The sequence below is a fragment of the Pleurodeles waltl genome, chromosome 7 (assembly GCF_031143425.1).
Source record: "Pleurodeles waltl isolate 20211129_DDA chromosome 7, aPleWal1.hap1.20221129, whole genome shotgun sequence".
Lineage (NCBI taxonomy): Eukaryota > Metazoa > Chordata > Amphibia > Caudata > Salamandridae > Pleurodeles > Pleurodeles waltl.
Window position 1 is genome coordinate 1,223,997,558 of NC_090446.1, and position 23,780 is coordinate 1,224,021,337.

General features: G+C 44.7%; 1 protein-coding gene across 1 annotated transcript in view; it reads right to left on the reverse strand.

The window, feature by feature from the left end:
- Positions 1 to 405: 405 nt before the first annotated feature.
- Positions 406 to 23,780, reverse strand: part of LOC138247376 (leucine-rich repeat and fibronectin type III domain-containing protein 1-like protein) — a 93,018-nt gene continuing 69,643 nt past the window's right edge. The window contains exons 2-3 of the mRNA XM_069202032.1: positions 10,090 to 10,180; positions 406 to 4,443 (exon numbers count right to left, since the gene is read on the reverse strand). Coding sequence (XP_069058133.1) covers positions 3,095 to 4,438 — 1,344 coding nt within the window. The 5' untranslated portion in view covers positions 4,439 to 4,443; positions 10,090 to 10,180 and the 3' untranslated portion in view covers positions 406 to 3,094. The remainder of the gene's footprint in view (positions 4,444 to 10,089; positions 10,181 to 23,780) is intronic.

Sequence of the window (23,780 nt, forward strand, 5' to 3'; positions counted from 1 at the left end):
AATTTTTGTAATTGAAAAATAGTCATCTTTTAAATGGGGTAAATTTACAGTGAAGAAAACTTTTTCTATGAAACATTGTCTTAATGTGTAACTCCATTTGCAATTAAGCCTATTACATCTTAATGTTTTATGCAGCATGTTTCTTCACTTAAGACTCCTCCCTTTTAAACAAATGCATTTTGTTGTATGAATATGAACCACGTCTACAGTCCCCTGGGAATAAGATGCCGGGGGTTTGTAAATGTGACAATAGGGAATGGGAGAAACTTTAAAGGATGAGCTTTATCAAATCCATATAAACAAAGTTAACACTTCAGTTTAATTTACGTGACACAGTGCCATATTAATAAGTGAAAAATATAGCCATTTTTGTAACTGGAAAAAATTTAAAGTGCAGAAAATGTTACATATTTTGAACATTTTTGCAGAACGTTTTTATGCACATTAAATTTCCCCCATTAAAATAGAAATGGTTGTAAATTTGTAATGTACATAGTAATGAATTAGCAGGATTTTTCAGGAAACAATTGCAGAGATCTATTAAACCTTTCCAATAAATACTCACAGTCCCCAAGTGGTAGATGAGGAGTGTTTCAAGGGTGCAGCAAGGTTTACACATATTCCTCCCCTCTCTCCTGAAGCACTCTCTACACTATTGACCACCCTTAAATCAGGCTATCCCCAGGATCTGGCCCCCACCATCCAATCTTAGGACAAGGGGCTTCAATAATAGTCCCTGTGGCAACTGAGCTGCTGAATATGCCACTATCAGCCGGCACCGTTCCGCCACAATGGAAACATGCAATCGTGAAGCCGTTGCTCAAGAAGCCCAGCCTGGATAGACCAATCTCTATGCTGCCAGCCCTTGCCAAAGTACTTAAAAACATGTTAATACTCGCCTTTTTAGTTTTTGGGAGGAAAACAACATTCTCCATCCGTCTCAGATGGGCTTCAGACCACTACATAGTACGCAATCTACATTCATCGCAGTTACTGAAGAAGTTAGGAAACGTGTAGATCAGAGCTTGGTTTCGGCAATCGTGCTTCTCGACCTTAGGGCCGCCTTTGACACGGTGGAGCACAATATTTTACTCCAGAGAAGGAGGGAAAGTGGAGTCTCAGGCAATGTCCTGAGTTGGATTGCCTCATTCTTGGAAGCAAGATCATTTCAAGTTTTGGACCGTTCCTTTTATTCGAGCGGTTTTAAGAGTAAGTGGGGGTGTCTCAGGGCTCTTCTTTGAGCCCTACATTATTCAATATCTATTTGGACCCTCTGGCAAACGTAGTGGAGCCCTATGGACTCCCTGTAGTGTCACATGCAGATGACACTCATCTTGTGCTATCCTTTTCCACTGATCAGAATCCAACCAATTCTCAGCTCATTCATTGTCTACAGGCAATTTCCAAATGGATGTCCAGCTGCAGACTTAAGTTGAACGGGGACAAGACAGAGGTTATATTTCTGGGTCACCAGGAAAAACCAAACTCAACCTCCCCTGTTTTACAACCATTAGAAGATCTTCCATTGCCTAAAGAAAGCATTAAGAGTCTGGGAGTATGGTTTGACCCATGGTTGACCATGTATCATCAAGCAAAAAAAAATCCTCCTCTTGTTTTGGCATACTCAGACTTCTTAGAAAGATTTTCAAAATACTTCCATTCATTGCAAAGAGGCTCATCATATATGCCTTAAAAATCTCTCGGCTGGATCATGGGAATGCCCTGTTTCTCGGTGCACCAAAATATGTTGCGAAGAAATTGCAGGCGGTGCAGAACACTGCTGCCCGCCTTTTCTTCAATCTACCCAGGCATGAATCGGCCAGATCAGCTTTATCAACCTTGCACTGGCTTCCTTCTGAGAAATTGATAAAATTGAAATCTTTGTTACATTCATAGAGCGCTATATGACAAAGGTCTACCAATATTGCGAACCCTGGCTTCTCTCTACAAACCAACCAGACATCTTAGATCATCTTCCACGACCCTAGCTGTCATTCCCCTAATAAAAAAGACGAAAATAGAGGAAGATCAATATCGTATCTTGGAGCTGGACTGTGGAATTCATTACCACTGAATCTACGTCAAACCAGCCACGAACTGTCGTTCCGGCGGCTATTAAAAACGTGGTTATTTTAGTTTGCATCTCAAAGCTGTATATTCAAAGGTTTTTCTGTATAGCACTGGGAGGCCTTCAGGTAGCCATGTGCTCTACATATTTTCACAACATAACATAACATGTATATGTAAAGGTGCCACATATGGCAAAAGGTATGTCCTGTGCCACAAGCACATATGGTATACAGTCTCTCAGTGACCTGTAGACATATAACCCCTTCATATGCACACATGTTCATACAGCCGCAAAGACCATGCTCTCGCTGACATGCATGGCAGTCCCGTCATTGTGACCCTAGTCAAAGTATTTTGTTCAAACCATAGTATCTGACTCTATGGACATTAGGCTTGACTTAAGGTCGATTAAGTTAGGCGTGGGGCATCTGGTAATAGTGAGAAAGTTGTTTAGCCTTCAGTAGCTCACAATGATTTTCACTGATCACAAGTAGCTCTCACTACAGAAAAGGTTGTAGACCCCTGATCTACAGTTCGCTAAAGTCAAGACTTGCAATGATTATAAACTCAAGACTACTGTTATCTGTAATAATAAGAGAACAGAAGAAAAAAAGCTTCAGTACCACATATGATTTGTAATTGGAAGAGTTGTAAAGTATTAATTAGTCACTCTGCTTAAATTGCTGTTTTGACTTAAAGGAATCCAGGGTCAAAATATTACACATGTAATGCTTACCAGGTGGCATTTGTCTAGTGCACTTTATGCCAAACCTGTTTTTTTTTTACATTTTACAGTAAGGCATGCAGGTTCAACATTGTATTCTATTCAGATGGTGAAGTCTCAAGTAATGTGGTTGCACTATGGTTTCAAAATAAATTTACTCATGCAATTGGTACACTATAAAATTGATTGTAATACGTGTTTCTGATCTGAATACACACAATTATTTCCTGGAATCACAGCATGCATACATTGTGCAAAATTACAAAGCCATTATGGCTTTTATACAAGAAGGCAAGCACCCTATTGTGATATCCCAGTTTGTGGTTCATATACATGAGGCATAGGCTTAGGGTTTTCAGGAACCATTAGGATGTTCGGAGTTTCAGGAAATTTTTTAAACTCAAAACCAGTGCTCATTTTCTTTTTCCCCCATTTGAATATTTTTTTCAAAACATAGAAGATGAAAAACGCAAGAGCTAAGAGCAGAAGCCCAACGCAAACCCATATCAGTATCAGTGTAGTCTTGTTCTGTGTAGCAGTGAAAAGTGTGGGTTGTAATAGTATGGCAGTAGGGGAAGTAGCAGTAGTGGTGGTTGTGGTAGTGGTACGAGGAGCAGGCAAGGGAACAACAACAAGTCTATACAGACTTGCTGCTGACCCCTCACTATTGGTTGCAATGCATGCATATAGGCCTGCCATACTCGCCTGTACTGGGTTTAGAATTAGCATGCCATTTTTAACAAATATCGATCTGATTGGTGAAGTTACTGGCACACCGGACGGGAACAACCATGTCAATCTCGGAGTAGGGTAGCCATTTGCAGAACACACTAACCCAACAGGGAAAGGCTCCTGTACATATACTTCTTTGTAGAGGTCAACAAATGATGGCTTCGAACATTCAGGGGCTTTCACACCTCCACTGTTAACAGAGATGTTGGGCTGCAGTGATTGTATGAACCACTGGTTTTCAGTGATGCTCACACCTCGGTACTCACACTCTTGGGTTAAGCTGTTACCCATCAGATGTATCTGCAATGACGAATAGTTGGCTGATGCTTTGAACCACATTGGTGTGATGGTCGACAAACTATTGTAATCTAGATTTAGAATAGACAGTTGCACCTGATTTTCAAAAGCCTTATCATGAATGAGAGAAATCTTATTTCTGGAGAGATTAAGTGTTTTAAGCTTGCTCAAGCCACTGAACATTTGACTGTTAATCGTGGTAAGGCTGTTGTTGCTCAAGTCCAGGTGCTGCAGTTGCAAGTCTTGGAAAGCAGCTCCATGAAGATCCATATTTTGTAGGTTAACCTCATTCAACCTTAAATGCGATAGGCTTTTGAGACCACTAAATGCTGAGGCATCAATGAATGCAATGTTTGTATGTCTAATTGTCAGCTCAATCAGATTGTCCAAATTTGCAAATGTTCTGCTGGTGATATCCAAAGTGTTGCAGAAATTCAAAATCATTTTAGTGATGTTCGGGTGCCCAATAATGGTATCAGGCAAATATTCACCTGACTTGCAACAAGAAATAGAGGCTGTGTCGCATTGGCAGCCAGGCGGGCAACTCGCGCTTTCCACATGCAGGAAATGCAGAACAGAGAGCAGCAACAGAAGAGTCCAGACAGTATAAGCCATGATCCCTGAAATAAACATTGATGCATTACAATAAGTATTAAAATAAAACACATACTTTAGATCTGATTTGAAGAAAATGCACATATACGTTATGTGAATTTTGGGGAACATTCACGTAGCACAGAGATATTATAACAGATTGGAAATCTCTCCTGTGGATGGGAAGACAGTGGAGTAAAGAATTCCTCCTGCCACCCCCTCACCGACAACAGATAAAGAACTTCATGTCTGTGCTGCCCCAAGATCACTGGCTCATGCCTAACTCTGAGACTTCGTCCTTTGCACGAACAATTTAAAAAAACCTCATGCACCACTGCACACTTTCCAATACACACTCCACTGGCATCCCAAGGACAACATCCTGTTGCCAGGAAAAACACTAGATGCAGCTGGCCGAAATAGTGAGCAGTCATTCAGCTCCCATGCCTCCACGAAACAAAATGTGGCATATAAACCCCCAATTCCAGAGCTTAGAGGATGCACTGGTGAGTAATGGACTAAAGTGGCCAAAATCACTGCTACAAGTCAACACCAAGAGGCAATTGTTCTTTGTACAGTCCACTTATCAATGCCAGGCAGGTATATACTCTTTCTCCTCAGCACTTGAATCTTAGAGTTGCTAACAACCATCTTCTATCCTCCACGAGAGGATTGTTTTCTGGACAGTAAACTGTTCCATGACTCCAGCATGTTCCTCTCCACTTGATTTTACACAGACTTCACATACAACAGAAAGACTTTTAACCTGGTACTGCTGCAATATCTTCAACTAGTCGTATTACTTTGAACACAGGGCAGGGATGCTGAACTGTCATCAATATGCTGAGACTAGGCTTTCACCTAGGAACTAAACTGGACCAATTCGTATACACGTAAGTTATCTGTGCAGTATGGCAAAATCAGGCATTGTGTACAAGAATGCCCCACCAAGAGTAGGAGTCCATTAGCAACTGCACTTTCAGAATCCCACATTCTCACATTCATTCTTACATGTATCATAGCACTCCACAAGCATTCCATAAGAACCAACAAATACTCTGAGATGTACAAACAGGAGGTGATAGGTATAACTCATCCACGATCTATTAATATGTGAAAACATAAACTAGACTTTCTAGATCATTGTACTTGAAAAATATAGGCTCTCATTATGACCCTGGAGGTCTGAAGACCGCCAGGGCCGCAATGGTGGTCTGTCACGGTGAAGACCGACAAATTACGAGTATGGTGGTTTGGCCTAAGCCAAAGCCTGATACTCCACCCGTACTGTCCCTTTCCCCGATCCGCCGGGCTGGAGGTGAGCACCTCTGGCACAGTGGATGCCGGAATACTGCTAGCGGTATTACAATGCAGAAGACTGTCAACATTTATCTGGAGGTCGCATCCCCCCCAGAAAAAGCTGGCGGTCTTGCATCCTGGCAACAGGAATAAGCATTCCTGTCACCAGGATACACTCGCACACACCTGCATGCAGACACTCACACATGTCTACACACTAACACACCCCCACCTACTAACACAAACGCATAATACACACCCATTCACACTGACATATATACACACACACTGCTGGCATGCATGCATTCACTCCCCCTTCACCCTCCAGAGCATACCCAGCTTCATGCCCCCTCACCCACATGCATCCATTCACACACTCCCCCGTCCCCAGCACATACATACATTCACACACCCCTCCCCCTGCACCGCATACACGCACTCATCTGTGTTCCCCGTTCACTCAAAAAACACGCACCCCCTCCCTCCGTCCACTTACATACACATGCATACGCATACACGCACTCACCCCTTCCATCTGCTCAATCGCACTCAAACGCTCACACCCTTAGACATAATTTGAATGTCTTAAAATATGTATTGGCATTGTATGTAGCTGATCAGTATTGGCTTCACTGTAATTGTTTTAATTGTTCTTTAAAAGTTTGTTGATATTTATTATAAAATACATTTTATTTTCCCTTAAATGGTTGTTGGAAACTCGTGTCTATGGATTTTTCAGTTCAAGTTCAAATTAAGTTAACTTCTGATTTTGTATGTGAACATATGGTAAATGACTGACCTGGATTGAATTAGGTAAGTCTAGCATCTAGTCGGTTGGTACAGTAAAAGCCAGTAGAGGTTTTCATACAGATACGTTGTATTAGTACTAGGAACACCAAAATATATTTGAGTGCACAAAAACACAATCTAAATAAGGACTACCCTATAGCAGTGGTTCCCAACCTTTTGAATTCTGTGGAACTCCACTTTATCATTATTGGAACCCCGGGGCCCCACTGAATCATAATTGAAATCTGGGGACCCCCAACTGAGTCATTACTAAAAGCTGGGGACCTATTCTGTTAATATTATTTTATTTTCTATTTTCTGAGCAGGTGCAGACCCCCTGAAGAGGCTTCGTGAACCCCCGAACCACAGGTTGGGAACCACTGCCCCATAGGATAAGATGGAGATGAGTCTTGTAAAAATAGTACTTTGGGCCAGATTTACAAAAAAGTGGTACATCAGCTGTGATGGACCACTTTTCTTGCACCTCCTGTTGCGCCCCCTAACTACATCATGTGTGCTCCGTATTTACAATATAGCACACCATGGTGCACATTGTGGCAATAGCGTCAAAATGCATGATGCTGTTGTGTTATGTTTTAGGCAGAGTGCCACAAGTTGTGGCACTAATCCTGCAAAGTAAAGGAAGGCCCATTGAAAGTAATGGGCACATCGTTATAACGCCTGCTCTGAGAAGGTGTTAAAAATGAAGCTAAAAAATGCGCAGTGAAATATTGTAAGTTTCACTGCACCATTTTTATGGGCATCCCTACAGGGGAACACCCCTTTGCATACATTATCCTGGCACAGGCATAAGTGCACAAGGGGGCGCAAAGTGGTACAATACAAGCATTGCACCACTTTGTAAATATGACGAAGGAAAATGGCCTCCTTACTGGCCCATTAGGATAAAACAGCATATTAGCATTAAAAAAAATTATGCTAATGTGGCACTAAGAGGAGTTAGGGCCTTGTAAATCTGGCCGTGTGTGTGTGAGTTTATGACTCATCTAGTCAGTCATCTACAAGTGTGACTAAATAAGTTTGGAAAAATAAACATGAATGTGCTTGTACTGAAAAACATTCCTATTGAAAAGAAGGATCTTCTATTGAAACTGAAACAAATATTTCAGAATTATAGTCTCAGTAAGCATTTAAAAAAAAGTCCAGTCTTTAACAATCTCTGGTCAGTTTCTCGTGTTTCAGCACGGGGGCAGGCAGGGTAAGTGAGCCATCACAGTAGCATATATTAATCCTTTGTGAAAAGCTGATGTGTCCATTTATTAATACTAGGCTTATATTATGACTCAGGTGTCACAGCTCAATGCATTCAGTTACAGGACAAAGAGTTTCCCTGGTTAGGTTCCGTGGGGTTAATATTATTCTCCTCCCAGGCCAACTCTTGTATTGGGTGCCCCTCTGCTGGGTCGTGCCATGACTAAAAGGCAGGAGGAGTTGTAGGGGTAATATAAACTGCTCTCTAACATGACTCGGTACTGCTCTGTGGGCGTAATTGCCTCTGAGGTCTTGATCCACCCAAGATTCAACCACTTCTAGAAATGCAACTGGGCCAAAGGTCTATAGTTTCAGTAAACTAAATGCAAAAAGGCATGCATGTTGCCTTCGTAACAAATGCACACAGAAAGCAGTAGAGCAATATGTTCAACTTCATTGTGAGCGAGCACATTTGCTTTGTACTGCTCACTCCTGTACAAAATGAAGGAGTAAGAAGTCCAAAGTGAAAGTCTATTTTTATAATTAAACACCAGTCCACCCCAAGTCTTTGGAAACCCTGCTTCAACTTCTAAAACACATCTTTCCATTCTGGCATATCCTCTGAAGAGTTACATTCTCCAAAAGGGTCACAGTAGTGGGCTGATGATTCAGTTCCATAAGGAAAAAGTGTTTTTTCAATGACCTAGCACATATGTATATATATTTCAGGTTCTGTGCACTGTTATATAAAGAAAACATAGATAGCATTTATGTGAAGAATCCAGCAAATTGTTACATTCATTCACCTTTCTTTCAACTGAGCTGAATGTTGGTGGTATTGTAGATAGCTCCTTATAAGGTAGTTGATTTTACCTAAATCTTTGGAACCATCCAGAATGTCCTACATTTATGCATAAATTATGTGGCACTCTAAACTTAAAATAATATGTATTGTGCAGAATTTTTTTTCTTTTTGAATGATCACCCCCATTTTGGACACTGATCCCGCCGTGTTTTGGGTTTATGACTGTGCACTGGGACTTTGCTAACTATGCCCTGGCTCCTAAAACATGTCAGCATTGGGTAAATCCGTAATTGGCATATTTAATTTACCAATAAGTTGATAGTATATAGTAACAAAGGTTCCTACGGCCATAAGTAACATGTCACTAGAAGACTGCAGCACCCATTGTCTCGCCCAAAGCAGTACCACTGCAAACATGTAGCTTGGATGTGCAGTTTTTCAGCTGCAAACTCTACTTGTGAAAATAACCCCTTTTGATTGCATAAGCTTTTATTTTAAAGGCCATCCCTCAATAGCCATGACTGCCCAAAAGGTAGGGTGCATGGCATTTCAAAAAATGAAATGCAAATGTTAAATGCTTAACTTGTTCCAAAGTCGAAAGGTCCCAAAGGCTAAGTTCACTGTGGCAGGAAATATTTAATTTAATATTGCTATCTTCAGCTAGGAAACTGCTACAAATTTGATTCTTGCACTTTTAGAAATATTTTTTACAAAGCTCCATTCACTGGTGAAGTCGTATTTTTGACAAACATTTAGAAAAGGTACTTTTAGAAAGTTAATACCCCCTACCTAAAGCCTCTGGATGCCTATTTGCAGGAGCCCCAACTATCAATATAGAGCTGAATAGCTCCGTTCATGACGAGCTGAAACAAAGGCCTTTGCTGTGGAGAGATGTTCTGTTCCTCTGGCAGGGGGATCATCTGGGCTGTGTCCAGTATCTTGATAAATTCAAAGAGGCATATCCTGCAACAGGCAAATATTAGCTGACTCTTAGGTAGGGCCCTTCTTTGTTTCACCAGTCAGGCAGGCACCAATCCTGGCCAGAGAAGAGCTGCCCCAGAACTGGTTTGAAGTGACCACAGAGAAGGGGTGTTATGCCCTTCTCTACCTGTGCACTCTATGGCACATAAATTGCAGATATTTGGGACCGTCAGCACCCATTCTAAACCTTTACTAGTCCTCTCCCATTACCACCCATGACTTTGTATCAATGGGACACAAACAATGAGCCCTGTCTCTTTCCCACCATAGCCCATGGTTCATCATGAGTGTGCACCCATTGGACATTCCAAGATTTCTCTGCTCCCCTAAATCCTTCTAACCTCCACCTGAGCTGGTACAACACGTTTGGCATATTTATATTGATGCTCAAGCCTGTTTCACCTTACCTTACACTCCTTTGGCCCTTCCAACAACATGTCTGGTGAACTCTTGTGAGAATCTAGGTTCCTGTAAAATCTGGCAGCCATTTTTGTTGTGGTCCTACAAATACCATGCCTATTCCCAAAGCCATGCTTGGCTTCAAGTTCTATTTCCAGACAGAAAGTCCTTGTTCCTATAAACTTACCTGCTGGTGAGTGTTGGTCCTCTTAAATTCTTGACACCTATTTCTCCTTTTCTGTCCCGACACCCTGGCTTTGATTCTCTGCACAAAAAGCCTAAAAGACAAAGAAGGATTGCTCCTTATCACAGTCCAGCTCAGTGCAGTGAACATGCAGTCTTCTTTTCTTAAAATACAACAAAACAAAGTGATGTAGGAAAAGTTTTGAAATGACATTGCTAATAACAATATTTCTGATTAACATTAAACATTAAAGGCTTTGCTAAAGAGTTTATTCAGTGATGCAAAATAGGATAACCTTGAGAACAAGAAGAGATATTCTTTATAAGACTGTGAGAGGAAATTCATTTAGTGCTTGCCTTGAAGAATCTCAACTCTTCTGAGTGCCAGTAAACTTAGTACTAAAGGTGCACAGGGTTCAAACTGTCCTTGTACAAGAGACATTTTGAGACATTGATTAGCACGATCAAAGATAATTGGGGTTATAAATCCCGTAGTTACAAGTAATGCTTGCTTTAACAAATCTTATGTTTGTGTTCTAATGGTGTCTTCAAAGAGTATCCATTCCTGAGGGTAGCAGAAAACCAGGTCCATGGGTCAAAAGTTGGAATCCAGAGAATCTTTGTATGGGAGGCTGGACTGGTTTGTAGTTTATACCCAAGGTACTTACACCTTATAACAGGTCCAGTTATCTCTTATTAGTGAAATGTAGACAGTGTCTAGAAGCCAAGATCTCTAAGGGTAGTGTGGATGAGTAGTCAAGGCCTACCTAGGAGACATGCAAAGCTCATGCAATACCACCGTAGTCACACAGTTCTCACACACGAAAGAAAATACTCAGTGTTACAAAAATATAGGTACTTTATTTTGGTGAAACAAATGCCAAAAATACCATAGAGACTATACTCCCTTAGGAGGTAAGAACACAAATTATATACACTAGTATGCAGAAATAGCTGTAAAAACAGAGAGAAAACAGTGCAAATGGTGAAAATCACAATAGTTAGAAATAGGCCTGGGGGAACACAAACCATATACAAAGAAAGTAAAATGTGAAAGTCAGTTTCCCACCTAGGCAGGTGTAGCCTGTAGAGGGGCACAAGGAGTATGATAAAACACCAAAGGTAAGTAGTAGAATCCACACTAGAGCCCAGGAAAGCATCAGTCTCTTGCTAGAACACACAAGAACACGAGAAAGAAAATATTGCAAGAACCAGAAGAGACTGCAAGACACCAACAATGGATTCCTAGACCTGAAGAGCTGTGGAAGAAGGGGACCAAGTCCAAGAAGAACTGAAGAGTCCAGGGAGAACAGGATCCCCCGCTAACCCGGATAAAAGTGCAAAAGATGAACCACCGCAGAAGATGAACGGTCAGTACTAAACCCAAGAAGATAAATGCGGGTTCCTGGTTGGGGCGGAAGATGTCCCACGTCGGATGGATGATTGCAGTCTGGTTTGTGGCACTGGATTCTGTCAACAAGCCTTGGCACAGACAAAGCTTGTAGTTAGTGGAAAATTGCAGTTAAGTCAAAAGTGCTTAGATACTTGGCAGAAGCCAGTGTATATATTTGCTCATCTGCCCTGGGTATAGGGTGAGCATCAGTTTTGGTTACTTAATTGAGTCCTCTGTATTCAACACAAAACCTAATTTCCTTTTCAACATCTTTAATGTGAGGTTTTGGGAACAAGCACCACTGGGCTAGCCCATGGGCTCTCTGAAGGCTCAATCACTCCTAGATCCAGCATTTTCTGTACCTCTTGTTTTATGTAATCTCTGATATGGTCAGGCTGCCTATAAGTCTTACTTTTGATGGGTAAACTGTCTCCAGTGTTGATTGTGTGCTCACACCAGGTAGTTGAACCTGAGATCAGTGAGAAGAGGTCAGAGAACTGGCCTAGGAGATTTATACAGTTGTCCTTCTGCTCGTCAGTAAGGCAATCTGCAAGCACCACTCCCTCCACAAAGCCATCAGCTGCAGTGGTGGAGAAGAGGTCAGGGAGAGGGTCACTCTTCTTCCTGCCCCTCATCAGTTGCCATGAGCAGGGTTAAGTCAGCCCTGTCATAGTAGGGTTTTAGGCAATTGACATGGAGCACCCCAAGGGGACTCCTGGCAGTGCCCAGGTCTACCAAGTAGGTGACCTCACCTTTCTTTTCAACAATGAGATGGGGTCCACTCCATTTGTCCTGGAGTGCTCTTGAGGCCACAGGCTCCAATACCCACACCTTCTATCCTGGGTGGTACTGGGTTAGGACAGCCTTCTGGTCATGCAATTGCTTTTGGAGCTCTTGGCTGGCCTGAAGGTTTGTACTGGCCTTTCTCATGTACTCAGCCATTCTGGATCTTAGGCAAAGTACATAGTCCACAATGTCTTTCTTTGGAGCTTTTAAAGGTTGTTCCCAACCCTCCTTCACAAGAGCAAGGGGACCTCATACAGGGTGTCCAAAGAGGAGTTCAAAGGGGCTAAAGCCCACTCCTTTTTGGGAGCAAAAAGGAGGCATGGCAACAGGACATCCCATCTCCTTCTGAGTTTTTCAGGGAGTCTCATAATCATACCTTTGAGAGCTTTATTAAACCTCTCAACCAGACAATTTATCTGTGGATGATAAGGAGTAGTGAACTTATAGGTTACACCACACTCCTTCCACATAGCTTTCAGGTATGCAGACATGAAGTTACTACCTCTGTCTGACACCACTTCCTTAGGGAAACCCACTCTGGAAAAGATTCCCAGGAGAGCTTTTGCCACTGCAGGAGCTGTAGTGGTCCTCAGGGGAATTGCTTAAGGATGCCTAGTGGCATGGTCCACTACCACAAGGATAAACCTATTGCCTGAAGCTGTTGGAGGGTCAAGGGGGGCAACTATGTCAACCTGTAACCTTTCAAAGGGTACCCCAACCACAGGAAGCGGAATTAAGGGGGCCTTAGCTGTGCCACCAGTCTTGCCACTGACTTGGCATGTCACACAGGAGCGACAAAACTCCTTAGTGTCCTTTGACATGTGAGGCCAGTGAAAAAATGGAACACGTGTGTCCCAAGTTTTACTCTGGCCCAAATGCCCAGCCAAAGGAATATCATGGGCCAAGGTCAGAAGTAACTCCCTATACTGTAAAGGGATAACCAATCTCCTGGCAGCTCCAGGTTTGGGGTCCCTTGACTCAGCATAAAGGAGGTTATCTTCCCAATAGACCTTCTGGCTATTAGTGATGTCTCAATTCTGCTGTTGTGAAACAATAAAACTCCCCCAAGGGAATCTAATAATCATCATAATTTAATAATACAAACCCATATGATTAAAACCCAATATCGCAACAATCACAAAAAAGGGAAGATCATTAATACAAAATTCACATATAAACAATAAAATCCAACAAAAGGGAGACAAAAAGACATCTAAAATAGTCTATTGTGGTTAAACTGTCCCAATTATGGTAGATTTAAGCCAATCAATTTCTATCACCAATCCTTGTTCGATTCCAGCCTACTGCTATGGGTGCAGTGATGTCATATAGCATCGACACGTTTCGGTGGTCTTTTGAGTCCTTTCACCACCTTCTTCAGGACTAACAAATATGCTCCCAACACTTATTGAACCAAACCTCCATTAAAATTAAATCAAACCATCCAAACTGATCCAAATCTTAACATGTATACTTTCCTTTGTTTCCTAATAGTCTTTCAAAAACAAATTTCATGGAGTCCACAATTTCTATTAAACGGTGAACCAGAACCCTGTATTGTCCATACGGTTCCAAACCTTAATTCGACGTGTCGGCGTGATGGAGCTCAGCTCTCTTCCTTTTCTACTTATAATTCAAATTATAAGCTGTTTGACAGTTTGCTGTCTTAAACCCTCTAGTGTGGGACAGGTCTGCTGTGCAACACTCAACTCTTCCCTAGCAGGCCACCTGCACCCAAAAGCTTAGCAGTGTCTGCTGCCAGCTCTACTAGTGTAGGTTCTGCACAGAGAGAGGATTCCTCTTCCTCAAAAGGGGAATCTTCTGGAGAGGGAGGGATATTGGGCAATGATTTACCATTTCTACCACTAGCTTTTGGGAGCACTTGGTCCACTGTTCCAGGATCCAAGCTTCCCTGTCGTCTTTGCTTCTGGGCCTGAGCTCCTGTGAGAGCAAAGATATGCCCAGCATTGCTGCATGAGCCTCCAACTCCACTTCAGCCCAAGCTGATGGTTCCAAATCATTGCCTAGTAAGCAGTCTACAGGTACATCAGTGGCTACCACAACTTTCTTTGGACCAGTAAACCCCCCCAGTTGAGATTCACAACAGCCATGGGGTGGCTAAGAGTGTTGTTATAAGCATAAGTCAGTTGGTACTGCTGACCAAGAAGGTGTTGTTCAGGGTGAACCCGTTTCTCAATCACCAGAGTGACACTGGCTCCTGTATCCCTGTAGGCCTCAAAACCATTTATTAGGGGAAGTTGCTTGTACTTACCCATATTAAGGGGACAAGCAACCAAGGGGCAAAGTCAATACCGCCATCAGAGACTAATGTAGCCTCTGTGGTCTCCCTAACAAGACCAACCCCAACTACATTACTAATGGTGAGCCCAGCTACACTCTTTGATTGGCTATTTGTAGTAGACTTACCACCATCACTGCTATTACTAGGGGCACTAGAGGATGCAGTTGGGGTTGTGGTAGTGGGAGCCTTGGTGTTTTTCTTTGGGCAGGTGGAATCACTTGCCCAATGGCCTTTACTTTTACATAAATAACACCATGGCTTCTTTTGATTGTTAGACGAGGATTTGGACCCACCTCCCCCAGAGGATTTTTATGGGCCTGGTGAAGACTCAGAATGCTTTTTATCTTTATTCCCACCCTTGTCAGAAGACTTACCATCCTTCTTCTTGCCATCCTTGTAACTACCTGTATGAACTTTTCTGTTCACTCTTGTTCTGACCCATTTGTCTGCCTTCTTTCTCAATTGTTGGGGAGAGGTCAGATCTGAGTCTACCAAGTACTGATGCAACAAGTCAAACACACAATTATTCAAAATATGCTCTCTCAGGGTCAGATTATATAGGCTTTCATAGTCAGTCACCTTACTGCCCTGTAACCAACACTCCAAGGCCTTCACTGAACAGTCTACAAAGTCTGTCCAGTCTTGAGAGGACTCTTTTCTGGTATCTGTGAACTTTACCCTGTACTGTTCAGTGGTTAAGCCAAATCCATCTACAAGTGCATCCTTCAAACTTTGTAGTTATTGGCATCACTTTCTCTGACTGTAAGGTGCCTATCCCTAACCTTACCAGTGAATGATAACCACAAGATAGCAGCCCACTGCCTTTGAGGGACCAACTGTACCATACAGGCCCTCTCAAGTGCAACAAGCCACTTGTTGATGTCATCCCCCCCCTTGTAAGGGGGGACAATCTTGTGCAGGTTTCTAGAATCTTGTTCTCTTACAGCATTACTATCAAGAACACTGCTGCTGCCACCATGGGGAACTAACCCCAACCTCTGCCTTTCCCTCTCTACATTAAGATATTCCCTGTCCAAGGCCAACTGCTGCTGTCTCATCTTTAGTCTGTCCTGTTCCAACCTCAGCTTTCTAAGTTCCCTGTCTAGGGTGTTATCCTCAGGGTGGGAGGCTTGGGAATTCTAAGACACAGAGGAAATGTGGGAATTGGCAGAATTGGACCGGTCTCTAACTGGCTGGACTCTAGTTACCTGGCCTTTTGGAGTAAAAGGTACCCTACTGATGTGTTACCCCCTCCCACTACCAGCTTCACTAGATGGCCTGTTAGCTGGCAGGTCTTTTGAGGAACCCTCCACAGGGTCCTCAGGGCCCTCCCCTGATTCTTGCTGGGTACCCCCCTCCTCTACCTCCTGATCCTGGGATGAACAAGACTGGTTCTTGTCACTTTTCTAGGAGAAGGCTAAGAAGAAGATCTTTGGTAGGGTTCTTACCAATGCTTAACCTCTTTCTATGCAGAGACCCCTCACAAATATTAAAGTTTAAACTACCATAGGTTGTCTGAACAACTGTGGGAGTGAGCTCTACTGCAGACATAGTTGTAAGAAAGGGTTTAAGATAGAGAGAAAAACGTTTTTAGAACTTTTAAAGAAAAGAGGTAAACTTTTCAAACTTTTCAAAACTTTCTAGAAAGTTTTTAGAAAGTTTTTAGGTTAACTCTGTATATTTTGTAAGTTTTTGGAATATGTTTTTCTTATGAAGAGCACCAATGACAAAGTGGTAAAGCAGTTGCAAGTACTGATCCCACCGCTGCACCACCAATGTAGGAAGCTGGCCTGGCTTATAGTGGGTACCTGATGGTACTTACACCTTGTGCCAGGTCCAGTTATCCGTTATTAGTAGATTAGTAGTGTTCTAGCAGCTTAGGCTGATAGAGGAAGCTATAGCAGAGCAGCTTAGGCTGAACTAGGAGACTTGCAAAGCTCCTACTATACCACTCATTTATTATATAGCACTATATCACATTACTCAGAGTTACTAAAAATAAAGGTACTTTAGTGACAATGTGTCAGAAATATCTCAAAGGATGTACTCCCTTAGGAGGTAAGTAAAATACACAAAATATACACACAAACCAAAATCAGGTAAGTAAACAGTTAGAAAAGTAGTGCAAACACTGTAGAATACAATAGGATGCAATAGTCCTAGGGGAAACAAAACCATATACTCAGAAAGTGGAATGCGAACCATTTAGGGGCCCTAGGTCTAGTGTAGTGTGTAGAGGGTTGCTGGGAGTGTCAAAAAACACTAAGGGTGATACCCCAACCCAAGACCCTGAAAAGTAGGAGTAAAGTGACCCTACTTCCCCAGAAATACAATAAAGTCGTGATTGGAGATTCTGCAAAGACCACAACTGACTGCAAAGCACTGAAGACGGATTCCTGGACCTGAGGATCTGCAAAGGAAGGGGACCAAGTCCAAGAGTCACAAAAGTGTCCGGGGGGGGGGGCAGGAGACCACTAAACCCCAGATGAAGTTGCAAAATGGCTGCCTCTGGGTGGGAGAAGAGCTGAAGATTCTGCAACAATGGAAGATGCCAGGAACTTCTCCTTTGCACAGAAAATGTCCCATGGCATGCTGGAGGATGCAGAGTTGTTTCTTTGGAGAAAGAGCACAAACAAGCCTTGCTAGCTGTAAAAGTTGTGGTTGAAGAAAATGGATGCAGCCCGGGCCCAGAAAGGACCAGGAGGTCGCCACTTGGAAGAGGATACAGAGGGGGCCCTCAGCAATGCAGAGAGCCCATGCATAAGAAGGCAGCACCCACAGAAGTACTTGAACACAGGTTCAAGAAAACTGAGCACAGCAATCATCTCAACACTACAAAGGAGGGTCCCACGAAGCCGGTGGGCACCTCAGTGAGTTGAGCAATGCATGAAGGAGTGCTGGGGACCTGGGCTGTGCTTTGCACAAAGGATTCCTTGCAAAAGTGCACAGAAGCCCTAGCAGCTGCAGTTCATGCAGTTCACAGTATTACTGTCTGGCAATAGCAAGGACTTGCCTCTGTCAAGTTTGGACAGATGGACCACTGGACTGTCGGGGTCACTTGGATCCAGCACCTGTGTTCCAGGGACCATGCTAGTCACAAAGAGAGGGGACCCAGAGGACCGGTGAAGCAGAAGTTTGGTGCGGGCGTTAGCAGGGGGAAGATTCTGTCTACCCACTGGAGATTTCTTCTTGCCTTCCAGTGCAGGGTAAAGGCAGACAGTTCCCAGAACATGCACCACCAGGAAACAGTTGAGAAAGCCATCAGTATTAGGCACTACAATGTCGCTGGTAGTCTTCTTGCTACTTTGTTGCAGTTTTGCAGGCATCCTGGAGCAGTCAGGGGTCGATCCTGGCAGAAGTCGAAGAGCTCTGGTAAGCTCTTGCATTCGTTATCTGACAAAAAAGCCCACTGGAGAGACCCTAAATTGCCCTCAGAGGAGGACTGGCCACCTAGTCAGGTAAGCACCTATCAAGAGGGGTCTCTGATGTCACCTGCTGGCACTGGCCATTCAGAGGCCTCCATTGTGCCCTCACACCTCTGGATTCAAGATGGCAGAGGTCTGGGACACACTGGAGGAGCTCTGGGCACCACCCCTGGGGTGGTGATGGACAGGGGAGTAGTCACTCCCCTTTCCTTTTTCCAGTTTCGTGTCAGAGCAGGGATGGGGGTCCCTGAACCGGTGTAGACTTGTTTATGCAAGGAGGGCACCATCTGTGCCCTTCAAGCATTTCCAGAGGCCAGGAGAGGCTACTCCTCACAGGCCCTTAACACCTATTTCCAACGGGAGAGGGTGTAACACCCTCTCTCAGAGGAAATCCTTTGTTCTGCCTTCTTTGGACTGGGCTGCCTGGACCCCAGGAGGGCAGAAGCCTGTCTGAGGGTTGGCAGCAGTGGTAGCTGCAGTGAAAATCCCAGAAAGCTGGTTTGGCAGTACCCAGGGTCCATGCTAGAGCCCTGGGGATGCATAGGATTGGCACCCCAATACCAAATTTGGCATGGGGGGACAATTCCATGATCTTAGACATGTTACATATTTGGAGTTACCGTTGTGAAGCTACATATAGGTATTGACCTATATGTAGTGCACTTGTGTGATGGTGTCCCCGCACTCACAAAGTCTGGGGAAATTGCCCTGAACTATGTGGGGTACCTTGGCTAGTGCCAGGGTGCCCTCACACTTAGTAACTTTGCACCTAACCTTCACTAAGTGAGGGTTAGACATATAGGTGACTTATAAGTTACTTAAGTGCAGTGTAAAATGGCTGTGAAATAATGTGGATGTTATTTCACTCAGGCTGCAGTGGCAGTCCTGTGTAAGAATTGTCTGAACTCCCTATGGGTGGCAAAAGAAATGCTGCAGCCCATAGGGATCTCCTGGAACCCCAATACTCTGGGTACCTATGTACCATATACTAGGGAATTATAAGGGTCTTCCAGTGTGCCAATTAGATTTGGTGATGATGGTCACTAGCCTACAGGGACAATTTTAAAGACAGAGAGAGCATAAGAACTGAGTTTCTGATTAGCAGAGCGTCAGTGACACAGTAAGTCACTACACAGGAACACACATTCAGGCCACAAACTATGAGCACTGGGGTCCTGGCTAGCAGGATCCCAGTGAGACAGGCAAAAACAAACTGACACACAAGTTAAAATGAGGATAACATGCCAGACAAGATGGTATTTTCCTACAAAAATGGCGCTGCCCGGGACTATGAGGGACCTGGTGGACTCAACTCAAGAGGGGGAGTCAGACGGGGCTCTCAGCAACTCAGAGAGCCCTCAGGAGGCAAGGCAACATGCACAGGACAGAAGTCCCACAGCATGGGGACAAATAAGATGGAAAAGGAGGCCCAGGCAGCACTACAAGAAAGGGTCCCACGCCGCAGGAGAACCATGCAGAAAGCTGTGCATCGCAGGAAGGAGTGCTAGAGGCTGGAGCTGGATGGTGCATGAAGAAGTTCATGGAAGGATGCCAACAAGCCCTCGCAACTGCAAAACACACAGTTCACGGGGGTATCATCTTGCATGGGGAGGCAAGCTCTTATCTCCACCAAAGTTGAACAGTTGGACATCAAGACTATTAGGACCACTTCAGTCGACCACCCGTGATGCAGGATCCACACAGCTCATCAGGAGAGGGGTCCCACCCAACCAGTCGTTGCTGAGAGGTTCTGTGGAATTGTATTTTCCCAGGATCCATTTAGGGCCCGGTGGGCCTTATGATACCCAATGACCTGTTTTGTTGAACAACGTCTATAACTATCATTGACTATGGTTTTGATACACTTTGATACCGCTGAGAACGCATTATGTTGCAAGGTTTGCTATTTCTACAGCCATCATGATATATCATTGCATGCTAGCTGAGGCAACTTTCCTAATCGAAAGTACTAACGTGCACTTATTGTTCGTATTTCTGTTAATAGATGTGATATTGGACACATAGGCCATATTATGCAAATTCCTGTCCATGATTGCTATACATATATGGTGCGTTATGAAGAATTATGGATAAACAACTTTAGTAATTCTGTAGAAATTATTATACATCAATGGCAAGAACCAATGAAATGTACAAATTTGATTGTGGTTTAATGATATACAAGATCATGTATTACTTTTTTATTCTGTTCAAGCTTGATCTCTTATGCTGTTCAGTCTCTGGGTACACGTATTAAACTACTTAGATTAACAGAGGAGCAGGCTGGTGATCTGATTTTATCTGATTGAGCTGAGCTGATTTTGCTTCTACATCTTGGTGGAGAATGTGGGAAAATGAAGTGTCGGATTTAACATATGTAAGAGGAATACTGGAGGACGTTGCTGAATGATTCCGTGGTTGGGGATCATGGCTGATAGAAGTGTTGGTGGTAGGGGTAGTGGCAATAATAACATTGTGTGTCCTTCTTTTCTAACAATACCTCTGAAAAATATCTGCCACAGGGAGAACAAGAATCATTGCCAGCAAAGCCATGAGGATATCGCCAGGGGTAGGGATCCTATTTAAATGACACCCATTCATCATGAAATTTTTGTTGTCATTGAGTATCAGAGGGCGAAATGTGGAATCACATTTTCCCAGGATCCAGTTAGGGCTCAATGAGCATTATGATACCCAATGACAACTAGGCCTGTTTTGTTGAACAACTTCTATAACTATCATTGACTATGGTTTTGATACACTTTGATGCTGCTGAGAACTCATTATGTTGCAAGGCTTAATATTTCTACAGCCATCGTAAGATATCATTGCATGCTAGCTGAGGCAATTTTCCTGATTGAAAGTACTATCGTGGACTTATTTTTCCTATTTCTGTTAATAGATGTTTCATGCGATATTAGACACATAGGCCATAGTATGCAAGTTCCTGTCCATGATTTGCTATCCATATATGGTGTGTTATGAAGAATTAAGGATAAACAACTTTAGTAATTCTGTAGAAATGATTATATGTCAATGGCAAGAACCAATGAAATGTACAAATTTGATTGTGGTTTAATGATATAAAAGGTCACGTATCACTTCCTTATTCAGACTGTTCGAGCTTGATCTCTTATGCTGTTCAGTCTCTGTGCACACGTATTAAATTACTTTGCTTAACAGAGGAGCCTGCTGGTGATTTGATTTTATCTGATTGAGCTGAGCTGATTTCGCTTCTACAGTGCCTGCTGAAGCAGGGGAGTGACTCCTTCACTCCAAGGGAGATTCCTTCATTCTTCTGGTGCAGTCTGAAGACAGGCTGTCCTCTGAGGATGCACGACTGGGAAACAGTTGCAGTTGCTGACAGGAGCTGAAGATACCATGTTGCCGAAATTGCCTTTGCTTCTTTGTTGCACTTGTAGAGCTCTTGGAGGGTCCAAGTGCAGTTTTTTCAGTAAGAAGGTGAAGTAAAGGATGCAAAGGATTCCTGCTGGAGTCCTGCAATCTGAATCTGAAGAACCACCCAAGTGAGAGTCCCTAAATAGCCCTGAAAGGGGGATTGGTCAGCTAACAGGTAAGCACCTATCAGGGAGGGCTTTGATGGCAGTGACGATACTTGTGCTCTCCTGGGCTGTGACTCCGGCGGTGGTTTCTGGACCAGTGACGATACTTGTGCTCTCCTGGGCTGTGACTCCGGCGGTGGTTTCTGGACCAGTGACGATACTTGTGCCCTCCTTGGCTGTGACTCCGGCGGTGGTTTCTGGACCAGTAACGATACTTGTGCCCTCCTGGGCTGTGACTCCGGCGGTGGTTTCTGGACCAGTAACGATACTTGTGCCCTCCTGGGCTGTGACTCTGGCGGTGGTTTCTGGACCAGTGACGACGGTGCTGGCGGTTGTGTCTGGCCTGCCGGAAATGATGGCACACTTCTCCGCCGTGACACTCACAACAGGCTGGGCAGACTTCCTCTGGGCCTTTCCCCCCTTTTTTGGAGTTACAGCTGACTCACCAATCGCCTTCGATCCCATGTCACTTGTTGTCCCACCAGGAGTCTTAAGATGGTCCGGTCGTCCACTCTCCAATTTTAGAGCCTTTACAGGGGGTGGGCTGCCAGTGACTTGGCTCCGGGTCCTACTGCCTTCCCTGGTGGCCGGTGCACTCCAAAAACCTGGAACACGCACCACTGGTACTGGAGGCTTTTTGGCTGAGGCGCTACAACGGGACTGATGAATTGGAGGGGGGAGGGTGGGGGCAAAAAGGTCAATTTGACATAGGGACAGTTTCTGACGGACACTGGGATGGATAGCTGGAGGGGGTCTGGGAGTGGAGGAAGAGGAGGTGGTTGTAGGAGGTGTCACTTTAGGTGTTTTGGGTGCAGGTGCTGGTACTGGAGGCTGTCGTGAGGTGGATGGATGTTGGGTGAGTGATTGCCGGTGTTTGTGTACTTTGGGAGGGGGCGTCAGAGACACACTGAGAGAGGACACAGGGGACGTGTAAATGGTAGTGGAGGTGGTGAGTGCAGGTGAGCGGCTTGTGGTGCTGGGTGTCCTGGTGCGAGTCCTAGTGCCTGTAGATGTGGTGCATGCAGGTGTGTGTGTAGACAAGACTGGGAGGGAGAAGGGAGAAGAGGAGGAGGGGGACACAGTGGAGACAGTGGATGTTGCTGTGTCTGTATGTGGGTGAGGCTTGCATGAGTGCCTGTGGTGTGTGAGGTGCCCATGTTTGCTTGAGCTACTTGTGTGTGCTGACTTGTGTGCATGCTGGTCTGTAGGTGTGCTTGGGATGGGCTGGGGTACAGGAGATTGGGTCTGGGTGGAGGAAGTTGGAGGGGGGAGGCTAGACACAGGGACAATGGCTGCCATCAGTGCTGAGGCCAGAGATTGCAGGGTTCGCTGAAGGACAGCCTGACCAGAATGAATGCCCTCCAGGAATGCATTACTGTGTTGCAACTCACTTTCTACACCCTGGATGGCATTCACAATGGTAGACTGCCCAACAGTGAGTGACCTGAGGAGGTCAATGTCCTCCTCACTGAGGGCAGCAGAGGTGATTGTGGCAGGGCCTGAGGTGCCTGGGGCGAAGGTGATGCCCACCCTCCTGGGTGAGCAGGCACGGGGCGAACACTGAGGGGCTGCTGGGAGGGCAGTGCTGGTAGGGGAGGTGGCGGCTGTACCTGTAGAAGTGGGGCGCACAGATGGTGCCGCCACCACAGGGGAGCTCCCATCGGCGGACGAGTCCATGTCGCTGGTTGGTGAGCCGGTGGCCGACGTGAAGCTCCCCTCGCCCTCTGTCCCACTGGTGCTTTCAGAGTCTGTGGTGTGGCCCTCCATGGCCATGTGGGATGCAGCTCCCTCGTGCTCCGGTGCCACTGTACCTCCGCCTGATGATGCTGATGTACAAAAGGACAGGGAGAGCAGGAAAAGGGGGGGAGACAGAACAAAGAGAGTATTAGTGCATGGCATGCCCCTACCGTTGGCGGACAAGACAGACGCAGCAGCCCCCTGCATTACGCCGTGCTCCTGACCCCTGCACATGCAATTTCTGTGACATGGCCTACATGGCAATGGTGGAAATCTGCGCACATGGATGCCACAGGGGCAACTATACCTCAACTTGGCACTCTGCTGAGGTGGGGTTGAGTGCCACATGGCCTACATTACGGAGGGGCCTTGCCTACGTAACTCGCCCTGGCCTAGGGACACCCACAGCCCACCTCCCCCACCCAGACCCCTCCACTGCACGCAAAGTCAGCAGAAAGAGGTTGTACTCACCCCCTTGTGTCTGCTGTG